This window comes from Vanellus vanellus (genome assembly GCF_965231255.1).
Source record: "Vanellus vanellus genome assembly, chromosome: 4".
Classification (NCBI taxonomy): Eukaryota; Metazoa; Chordata; class Aves; order Charadriiformes; family Charadriidae; genus Vanellus; species Vanellus vanellus.
In genome coordinates, this window is record NC_138909.1 from 58,067,270 (window position 1) to 58,079,050 (window position 11,781).

Consider the following 11,781-nt stretch of genomic DNA (forward strand, 5'->3'; position numbering starts at 1 on the left):
GGAACCCCAGGCAGGGGCCGGCGGGACAGGGACCCCGAGCGGGGTTGGGGGGGCGCGCTGAGCCGCGGAGCGGGGCCGCCGGAGCGGCGGGGCCGGGGAGGCATCCCTCCCGGCAGGGGTGGCGGCGGGGCGAGGGGGCAGCGGCCCCATGGGGCCGGGCGGCGCTGGCTGCTCGGTGCGTCCCGGCCACCGCCGCCGCCCCGCCGCCGGCGGGAGCCGCCAGCCATGCTGCGGGGCGGCCGGAGCCCGCTGCCGCCGGCGGCGGGATCCCCCGACGGGGCGCGGGGTCCGTCGGGCGCCCCCGGGGCGGCGCAGGTGGCGGCGGGCAGCCTGCTGGCTCTGCTCATCCTCTGGACGCTCTTTGGGAACGTGCTGGTGTGCGCGGCCATCGTCCGCTACCGGCACCTGAGGAGCAAGGTGACCAACATCTTCATCGTGTCTCTGGCTGTCTCGGACCTGCTGGTGGCTCTGCTAGTCATGCCCTGGAAGGCGGTGGCTGAGGTGGCCGGGTACTGGCCCTTTGGGGCTTTCTGCAATGTCTGGGTGGCCTTCGATATCATGTGCTCCACGGCCTCCATCCTGAACCTATGCGTGATTAGTGTGGACAGGTACTGGGCTATTTCCAGCCCTTTCCGCTATGAGAGGAAGATGACCCAACGGTTGGCTCTGGTGATGATCAGCGTGGCGTGGGCTTTGTCTGTGCTCATCTCCTTCATCCCTGTCCAGCTCAACTGGCACAAAGGTGGGGGGGATGTTGTTGCTGCTGGTGATATCGGGGATGGATTTGGCGCTGACTGGGCAGCAGCGGGTGCTGTCACCACCTGGGCGGAAGACATGAGCACCACATGGGTGGCATTAGCAGCGATGAGACCCTCTGATGGGACCTCTGACGGCAATGATACCCTCACTGGACCGTCAGAGAGCTGTGACTCCAGCCTCAACAGGACTTATGCTATTTCCTCCTCCTTGATCAGTTTTTATATCCCCGTGGCTATCATGATAGTTACCTACACTCGAATCTACCGCATTGCCCAGGTGCAGATTCGTCGGATCTCTTCCCTGGAGAGAGCAGCCGAGCACGCGCAGAGCTGCCGGAGCAGCCACGTTGACTGCCACCATCACACAAGCCTCAAGTCCTCCATCAGGAAAGAAACCAAGGTGTTGAAGACTCTCTCTGTCATCATGGGTGTCTTTGTCTGCTGCTGGTTGCCGTTCTTCGTCTTGAACTGCATGGTTCCCTTCTGCGAGAGCCCACCCAGTGACCCCCATGCTGGCCTTCCTTGCGTCAGTGAGACCACCTTTAATATCTTCGTTTGGTTTGGTTGGGCCAACTCCTCTCTCAACCCCATCATCTATGCCTTCAATGCTGACTTTAGAAAGGTCTTCTCCAACCTCCTGGGATGTGGTCAGTTTTGCTCTAGTACTCCAGTAGAGACTGTTAATATAAGCAACGAGCTTATCTCTTACAACCAGGACACCCTTTTCCATAAGGAGATAGTGACTGCTTATGTTAACATGATCCCAAATATGGTTGACTGTGAGGAAAACCGCGAGGACCCTTTTGATAGGATGTCCCAGATCTCCCCCGACCATGAGATTGCCACTGACTCTGTCTGTGAGCTGGACTGCGAGGGGGAGATCTCGCTAGGCAAAATAACACCTTTCACTCCAAATGGTTTACATTAAATTACATCCTGCCCTGGTCAGTCCTTCCTGGATTATACAACGAAATATTAGCACTGAGTGGAAAAACCTGCTTGATTTTATGCTATAGTTTGGTCAGTCACTTCATGCTAAACTCACTTCTAGGTGTAGCACTTTGCAGGCTGTAGACACTGCCGTACAGGGAGCTGGCAGCACAAGCGTAATGCAGCACCTCCCCAGGCTGACAGAGGACCAGGCAGTCGTTTTGATTAGCTGTGGTGAGGTATTGTGGTATAATTACAGTCAGTTCTTGTTTATAACGTGTTTGCAAATGAAGGGTGCCATTGTCAGTGCTAAGTATCACAACTTCTAAAATCAGGGATAGACGTGGCTGGCATAGACGTTAAATAGAAAAAAATTCTAGGCTGTTCGTTTGTTCAGATCTTATGTTTCTTTTTCTCTGTTTTTTTTTTTTTTTTGTTGTTTCTTTTTTGTTTGTTTGTTTTGTTTTTAAGATAGAAATAGTGAGGTGGTGATTTGGATGATTATTTAAATGCGTGTTTCTGCCAAAACAGTTTATGTGAAATCCATGTTTTCCTAGGCGGCGTTGTTGCCTATGATAACCTTGCCATGTTCCCAGATGAATAAATAAAAAGTTACATTGATCAAGGGGTTATTATCTTTCATTTATCACCCTGAAAGGTTTACAACAAGTATTCAATCTTTAACATTTCTATTTGGATGGTTAGAATGACTAACAGCTAAACCCTATTATTTTGAAAGCAAATAGTCTGTATAGAAAATAAAAAGCAAGGCTCGTAGGAATGACTGACTTAAATGAACTCTTTTATATGGCTCTACTTACAGCTAGATTTATGCCTCTTTTTCGTTAGTATTATAACTGATGCTCTCCCTCTCTGCAGCTAAGAATATCAAGTATACATACCTACAAGCTATTAAAACTTTCCACTTAAGTCTATACTTGAACTTACTTTTTAAAGATACTGTTAATGAGGAGAGTTCGGTGGTAGAATTAGGAGCTGGATGCATCTAAAAACAATAACTGTGTTTGAAAATGATGTTAATAATCAGCATTTCCCAGTGTAGACATTAGACAACTCATTCAAACCAAGAGAAGAAAAAAGTGCTGTTGATGTATTTTTACTTATTCACCGGAACTTAAATATACTTAAGTGCTTTGGCTCTACAAAACATTTTAAAGCAGTCTTTAAAAATAGTAAAAGACTATTTTAAACTGTTTCTATTGAAACATTTACATCAAATGGAATATTTTATTTAGAAACGTTTGTAAGCTTTCAGCTCAGAAATCAAAAGTGATCTTATTTCCAAGGCAAACGATCAAAGGTAGTAAAAGCAATCCCAATATTTATTTCAAGTTTTGGCTTATGAAATGAAGAACATTTGAATTTATTTACCCTTTAAAAATACCCGTGCCATGAGGTGGGCAGACTTAAATTGAATTGTAGGTGCGGATTCAGTAGCACTCCCTCCTCATGGCCCTGACCTGGGGGCTCCCCCGTCCTGCCCAGCTGGGAACTGAGGGCACCTATATGATGTATGGGGGAAAAGCGTGGTTCAGGGGAAGTCATTTAACCAGATCCTGGGATTTGTGAATGTTACGGACTTAGTATTGAGCCTCTTTGGAAGTCAGGCCCTTCATACTGCTTTGGGGTTGTCATACCTGCCCTTGGGATATGAGGTGGAAGAAGTGCAGGAAGCGTACGATTGAAATCCCTTTGTGGTCGCCTCTGCTGCAATCCGGTTTTGTCTGCAAGCAACATTTTGTGTGTGTAGTCTTTGATATTAATTGGCTATATCGGTGTCCTGAGTTGTCTTTTCAACTGTTTGCTGCTGAAGATTGACATCTACCTGAGCGTTTTCTTTGCTGTTGATACGAAATCTCAGTGTAATGTCCCTTTACAGCTGTCTTCAGAAAAGGGTGTTGTGACTGTGGCTTAGGGCGGCTTGAAAAACAGAAATCTCATGCCCCTAACCAGGTTTAACCTACTAGCGGCTTGGCACCGAGGGTGAGTGTGTTATTGTTCCTTTACTAAAGCAATGGTATGTTGTCAGGACTTAACCACAGTTCTAGCCCTGCTGAGTCCCCCACTCTGGAGACTTTTAAAACCCGCCTGGATGCCATCGTGTGCAACCTGCTGTAGGTGACCCTGCTCAGGCAGGGGGGTTGGACTAGATGATCTCCAGAGGTCCCTTCCAACCCCTATCATTCTGTGATTCTGTGGTTGGATAAGCTTGCCCAGAGTAAAATCATTTTCCCAAATATATATGAAGGAAACTGCTTCTGGTGGTGCAGTGATGAATTATCCCCACCAGAATTTATGTTTTTGCATTTTCTAGTTACTACTCAAATTTTGAGGCTAACGCAGCATGTTGGATTTTCTGGATCTGTGCAAAAAGCCTCTGATATCCAAGCGCAAGAGGTGCAGGCACCTGGTGCTCATTCCCACTCCCAGGCCAACACCTGTATTTTATCCAATTTTGCCCGTATTAAATCAGAAACAGCCCAGGGAAGTGGGGAAGGGAAAACGTGATCTCTTCCTGAGTGCCCACAGGCTGTGCAGTCTGACGCTGCGTGTTACACCCTGCTCCAGCAGCAGCAGAACAGTTTCGGCAGTAACAGTGGAGAGGGTGTCCCCCCACCTCCCCAGGTAGCCTTTCCCCTTCAAAATAATCCCCGCGCTGGTGGCGTGGCCGTTACTTTGGATCCAGTTCCCAGCAGGTGTGGTGGAGGGGTAGATGCGTACAAGAAGATGCGAGTGCATCCCCTTCACCGGTGTTTTCCCCCTCGTTGAGGCTTTACCTGCCTGCGTTTCTGGAATAAGAGGGTGGGCTTATGCTGGGGTGCAAGAAGATGACATCGCCATCAGTGGGTTTATATAACAACTTTGCACAGAGCGTTAGGAACTTACGTTAGCTAAATATTAGGCTACATTCATAATATATTAGGAATATTAGGCTTATCTCAGATCTGAAGGAAGGCAATTTTTAGCCTGCCCCCAGAATTTGGGAGCGTGATTAGGACAATGCAGAAAAATGGCCGAATTGCCACTTTCCATTATTAATTTTTAGTTTATGACTTCAGCTGCTAAATTATTTCTGATGGTGGCTCTGCGATGTAATCCCTCTCCTTGGAATATGTACCTGTCAGGGGGCTTCATCCCTTGGAGCCCAGGAGCATCAGAAAGGGAACGTTTCTGCTTCGAAAGACAGAGAGAAGGTACATTTTTGCTGGGAGCACAGATTGACCTTACAGAGATGAAAGAAAACCTTTTTTCTTGACTTGTAACATAGGGACAATTTGTTGCTAGCATATTTAGAATTAGGAAGATAAACTTTTTAAAGAAATGTGTATCTTGCCTTGAACTATCAAAAGGAGCTGACTGTTTTAATGAAAACATCCCCAAAAAGGTTTTTTTAAACTGGTTTCTCTCAGATGAAACTGCTGCCCTACTTTTTTAATGGTTTCCCTGTTAAGGACTAATGCATCTGCCTGGCCGTAGAGCAGAGTTCATTGGAAGTGCAAGTAGGTTTTTATAATCCTCATATCCCTGTGGTGTCACTCTGGAACTCGTCTGTGCCAATGGTTTTGTGCCTCCCATCAACATGTTTTCTTCTGTGAAAGTCACCTTGCTCCTGTCATGCATTTACTCCGTAATTAAGCATGATCACTTATTGCTAGCTCAGTTTTTTATGTTTGTGTGTTGTTTTTTTTCTTTTTTTGGTCCTTTGTACTTTAATGATTTGAGCGTACAGCGCAGTTTAGCTTTGAGTCATTGTTACTTAGTCTGTCCTGAGTGACGGCTGACCTTCAAGATCCCCTGTTATTTTCAGTTTCTATTTTGTGTTACTGTTTGTATATCTTACCTTGCAGTACGTGTCACTGTTAAATTACCTCTGAGCCAGCCAAATCTTCTGTCACGGCTTATTCTGTTAGTCCTGGATAACTCCGTACCAAAGGAGGGTCAGTATATCAGTAGTCTGTATGTTTTCTGTCTGAGTTAACTAATGACAGAGGAGTTCTTTTCTTTTAGTGAAAGAACAGAAGATCTGAAGGTATCTTAGTTCATTTTTAAGAAGCTGGGACATGGGGGACATGAAAGTACAGTGTTTTATGTAAAATGCTGCAAACACCAGGAAGACGCTTTCCCTGTTCAGACCCCCAAAGAGCTTTTAACAGCACCGGCTTTAACAAGGGGTGGTGGGTTGTACAGTGTTTTTTTTTTTTCCCCCAAGCTAAAGAAACGTAGATGACTTTCTCAGAAGTGAACACAAACAAAACACTTTTCAAAGGGAGAAAAATTACTGCAGTATTTTTTGGTAAGTTTGGTAGTTTATCCCTTTGCTTTCATTGCGTTTTTTACTCTGGCAAGCCGCATCTGATGTGTCTCTGCAGGGAGGCTCCCCACTGAGAACTCGGGTGTTTTTGTAATATATAACAAAAAAAGGCTTCAAAATTAGGAAGGCTTCTTATAGAAGTAACACTAAGGACAATCTTACACCATTTAGAAGTCAATCATGTATAAACTCAGCATTCAAGAGACTGACAAGACTGGAGGCAGTGTTCAGAACGTGCATCAGACTGGAAGTTTGAGAGGTCACAAGTCCTTCAGCTGTTTGTATGTGCCAAAATTGCCTCTCTTGACAACGAGAGCATTTTCGTCACTGTCTCACAGAAGGCAGGGTATACACCTATGTCGGTGTTAATAATTATGCAGAGGTTTTTCTTTCCTCTGAGGCCATCTTTGCTACTGTTTAATTGGATTCATCAGATCTTTAAAATTATTCAGTGCCTATTTAAATCAGTAGACGACCTCAGTGATGGATGTGGGCTTGGGTCACAGAGCAATGAAATTATTTCTCCTGGCTTCTTATGAGTATTACTATTGGTATTCTTTGCTAGTGGATGATGACATGTTAAAGTCAGTATGCTGAACAAAATATTTCACCAGCTGATACGCAGAAATAATTCTTTTACTCAGATTTACTTTTTTGTTTGTTTTCAAACTTCAGAAGACTTTTCAAACTTCCCAGGAGCTTTGCTAAGTCCCCACAGACCATCTCCTCTTTGATCATATCTCAGATCAGCGACAACTGGTTGCATTTTTAGTGCCCTCATAACTATGCTTTTATGAACAGAATTATGCCCCTCTAAGTTTAAGCTGATGTTTTCAAAGGTGAGGGTATACTTTTGGTCTAAAAGCACAGATGTGCACAAAAATACCTCTAAATGAGGACATTTCCATTATTTATGGGACACCAAAGTTATGCGTCTTTCTTCATCCTTTTGTTTATTGTAGCAGTGGTAAGATTGCAGTGAGCAATAATGGGATTAGGGGTGTAACGAGTGGAAATACAAATAATATTATCATCTGAAGCAGGTGACGGATTGTTTCTTTTGGGGAGCTTGCTGGCTCTCCCAGGATAGTTTAATAGAAAAATTACAAGATGATTTTATCTTGTTATATGTCTAAATCCGTTCTTAGTTGTGACTGGAGATAGCATTCAATAATAATTATAGTGGACAGAGAGCTGTTTAAGAAGGATAAACATTTTTATGGACTTAATCATTTCTATCACAGCTATGGCAGTCACATTTGTGAGGTTTGCAAAATCCAATCCAGTAATAATAATAAAAAAAATTTTAAAATTCCAGTCCATGAAAAAAATTCCTTCCTGTGAATTATTCCCCACTGTTAACAACAAGTACTTGTTTGTATCCTGTACTGCACTCGCATGGGTACCAGCAGAAGCTGGAATGCTCTGAACCTGCGACTAATAATCTGCTGATTCACGGTAGGAGGATGGTCTGAAAAATAAGGAAAGAAATGGCAGCAACGTGTGGAGGTAGGTTCAGTTCCCCTGAAATTGGTCTAGTGTCAGCCAGCCCGTGCAGGGGGCTGCCCGGCAGCGAGCCGTTCCTGTGGGGCACAAGCACCTTGGCCTCGACCACAAATGCCACCTCCCTACACCTCGGCTGCGTGGCAGACCCCTCGCTCCCGAGGTGGATGCTCAAAATCTGCACGTCATGCTTAGGAAGTTTGAACTTTTTAACAAGTGCTCTGAATTTTGTTTGCCACATAAAAGAGAAGGCACGCTTTTCTTTTTCGAGGTTATGCTCTGAAAAAAGTGGTTGCAAATGACACGTGGTTGGTGTTGCCTCAGGTTTAGCTGCTGCCTGGCTAGTGCTTGAGCGGATGTGGCTACAATAGCTGCTCGGGGTTTCAGTATCTGAACTGCACGTATGTCATAGTTTAGGGGCCCAATATTGAGTGGAAGAAATCCTAAATTCATACAGTTTTTCCAGAGCCTTTGAGGAGCAGTGCAAAACAGTTTGGCAGTTCCAGAGCAGACATGAGCCTCGACCACAGTCTGAGCTTGGTTGCTTCCAAGGGCATCGGAGAGGCCTAGTCTACAACTCACCTGCTGCAGTTTGAAAATGTCCCACGAGTAAAATACGAACAAGGAAGTTCAGCGTGCCCTTTTTTACTCTTTGACCTCATTTTTCCCATCTGAAAGGTTTTTAGTAAGATTGAAAATCTACATTTCTAGCCTTTGGCCTTGACCTTTTGCTTTCTCTGTTAACTTCATATAATTAGTCTCCTTCGGTGAACAGAAGCTCCTGGCATGGAGTTAGCTGCTTGGGTACCTCATCGTCACCAAATCTGAAACTACCTCAAGCTACACTTAAATTACATTATGTCTCCAGCCCAAAGGGAGTCTTTTAGATCTTTTTTTGTCTTCCCCAAGCGACAACATTTCCCTCCTCAACACAAGATTCTTCGCCAGAAACATAATTTAGAGGACAAGCGTAAACAGACTTTTTTTAAAGCTCTTAGGGACTTTGCTTGATTATACAGAATGAGAATGGATCAGTATTGGGCATAGAGATAAACAGAGTTTTTTCTACAAGAGGTTTAATTTTTGGCTTTTTATAGAAATAAAGGCTGGCTGTTTTCATTGTGAAGAGTATATGCATTTAGTTTTGTACACTTACGTCCATGCATATGTTTGTTTATATATATGTGTATACACACACAAAAATATATTTAATCAATCATATTTACGGGGTAATTAAATATATTTCTCTGTCTATAAATACAAAGTGTGCAAATTCATCCAGAAGGAAGCAAGTCAGATCTTAAAATTTTACTATTATTCTTTCATCACAACAGTCAAATACAAGTACACAGTCTTCCCAGATGTTCAAAAGGTGTTTTGGCTGTTTAGAGTTGAGAATCTTTGAAAATCCAAATTTGAATTATGCGGTGAAAGGGAGTGTACAAAATTATTTCTCTCAACTATTTTATATTCAAAGCATTTTTATAATGATTTGCTAATTGATCTTTACCTATAAGCATTTTGAGACAGATAGCAAGAAGAGGAGATGATTTAGAAGTACCTCTTGGATGTCTCTCAACGACGGATATTAAACAATGCTTTTGTTTTTCCGATTCAGTGAAAAAAGGTGCAAAGTTCTTGGCAGCATGCAAAGAGTTTCTGCTTCATCGGAAGATAAAATGTGTTCCATAACCTTTCAAAACATCCAATTTAGGTAGCACAGTGTCCCAAATGGCACCTTGTGTAGATAATGACTACTTTGATAATTCAAATAATGCCCTTGTCTTAAAAATAATATTTGCAAAAGGTCAGGGTTTCATAGGTCAAATGGGACAGAAAAGTGGAAATTCGAGGACCTTCTCAGCAGCACTGAACAAAGTAGGCAAGATTGAACATCCTGGCAATAGCAGAGCCATGCCTGAGGGCAGGGAAGAAAGCAGGTGGGTAGAAAGCGAGGAGAGAATTTTAGGGAGGAATGAGAGAAACCAGCTGACGGTCCAGGAGGCCAGAAATCTGGTGGCCATGGCTGTGGAAGAAGGCCAGGGACAAGGAGGAATCAATATGGTCCAAGGTGGCTGAGGCAGGAGTGATAACAGAGGTCAGTAGGTTTGGGAGCAAGAAGGTGAAAGGGGGCTGGAAGGGCTCAGGATAGGGTCTGGGCAATGAGCATCCCTAAGGGCTCATGGGGCTCTGGGAAGCCATAGAGATGGGAGAGATTTCTGTGGGGAAGCCAACAGAGGAGGGCTGAGAGTGGACAACTCACCCACCTGTTCCCCTCCCATGATCCACAGACTCTCCTGCTCTGTGCTGTCCCCTCCTTCGACTTCCAAATAACTTCAATATTGCCACTTAACTTTACCATTAAACAGATTCAACTCAAGTGTCCTACTATGCAGGAGATGAAGAGCAGTCATATTTATTCCATTGTGTTAAAGCTTGGAAAATAACTTCCACAGCAACACCCTACATCATGCTGCAAGGAATACTTAGTCAAGGAGTGGAGAGCAAAGAGGGTTTTGAGATCATCTTCCCACTGTGCTGTATAGTGCTGGTTTCGCTGTGTGATGTAGGGCATTTTAGAGGTTTGTCCTAGTTCTGCTGGATTGCTAGAAGCAAGTCTGCCTTCCAGAAACTTTCTGAAGGTGCCTAGTCCCATTTGAAATCTCTGGTAGAATGGCCCTTGGTATGTCAGTACTATGATTTCTTTAATCTGTGCAAATAAGGTATTGAAATCTGCTGCTATATGTTGAATGCATATATTCATTGTTAGAAGCTGATCTGCAGTGGTGACTTGTAACATGATGTTATGGAGCTGACTCTTAGTGACTCATGCCCAAATCTGGCAATGTGCAAGTCCTAAAGATGTGGGGGTCTGCTTTCTGCTAAATATAAGGGTTAGCAATATTTTTTTCAAATACAAAGGTACCAACTTTTACTATTGGTTTGCCTGTTGAGTACAGATACTTTTGTACAGTGATGGGACAGTTGGAAATGAGCTTGAAAGACAGAAAGCTTAACTTCATAAATAAATATTTACATATAATGTAGTATCTAACACGAAAATATTCAGTTCTGTACTGGACAAGGCTCACGCTGGTTTACGTCTTTGCAGAATGCTTGTCTTTTTTTGTTTGTTTGTTTTTAACCTTTTAGTGTCTTCTGTCAGGATACCCAGGTGATGGTAACAGCCTGCAGAGATCTGCGGGGTTAACTCCGAAATGTAAATGTGGTGCTCAGGTATTGTTTGGATGAGAAGTGACAATACCTCTGCTTGAATGTATTCACCATGTTAGCACAAAGACCTGCACCAGGTAAAGCTCAACATCTCATACCTGCACTCCCTCTGGATCTGCGCACGCCACAGTCGTGGCCCAGTAGTGCCCCAGGTTTGAGAAGGGGAGACAGTGCCCCTGCCCACACTGCAGCTCAGCACCTCTCCTTGGAGGCTGCAGAAGCTTGATTTCTCCGTTTTCAGCAGGGTCTCTAACCACCAGGCTAGGATACACATTGCAAATACTCTCCTTACTGGCCTGTCTTTCTGAGTCAAGCTAAATGGCAGGCTCTGGGTGTGCTTGGTAAATCGAGCAAGCGGCAGCAGTGCAGGAATACCTGGTCTCCAGGTGCCAGCCCTCCGTAGTTGTTGGGAAGGTGTCTCAGCAAAAATGAGCACCGATCGGGTGTATGCAATGGCACAGCTTTAGGCACTTGGAGATGGTATTGCCTTAAAAATCAGTTGGGTGCGGAAGTGGGATTTTTTTCAAGATTGTTGTCCTAAACTTAGGCACCCAAATTCCACGTAAGTGAAAATGTGAGCATTTTCATACTTTCGAGGTTACAGATGTATTTACTCAAGTATGCCTGTGCATGTTGCAAAGGAATCTGGATCCCAGCTGGACAGACTTGGAAATGCAACATAAAAGTGTGTAAACTGAAGGGCTTTGCCAGCACAGGTTAAGCAGGATTGCGCCTTCTCGCTTGTGAGCATCACCTGGTTCAGCATCGGCTTCATATTGTCACTGTGAGCTGAAGCAAACCGCTGTCCCCCACATATACTACCGCATCCATTCATGTAGAGGGGCTATTAAGACACCCTGGAGGAGGGTCGTGCAGAAGTGGGACCAAGATGGATGTAAGATGAGCACCATCCTGTGCGATGTGCCCCCCAGCTCGGGCTGGCCGGAGAACGGCTTGTGCTACTTCTGTGCCTCTTTTTATGTCCAGGCAGCCTCGGGGAGGATAAAAGACGCCCTTAACTTC

General features: G+C 44.5%; 1 protein-coding gene across 1 annotated transcript; it reads left to right on the top strand.

The window, feature by feature from the left end:
• Positions 1 to 225: 225 nt before the first annotated feature.
• On the top strand, positions 226 to 1,686 carry DRD5 (dopamine receptor D5; the record flags this gene model as incomplete). Its single annotated transcript, XM_082482232.1, has 1 exon — positions 226 to 1,686. One exon carries the CDS (start codon positions 226 to 228, stop codon positions 1,684 to 1,686), a length of 1,461 nt encoding a protein of 486 aa, XP_082338358.1.
• Positions 1,687 to 11,781: the final 10,095 nt, after the last annotated feature.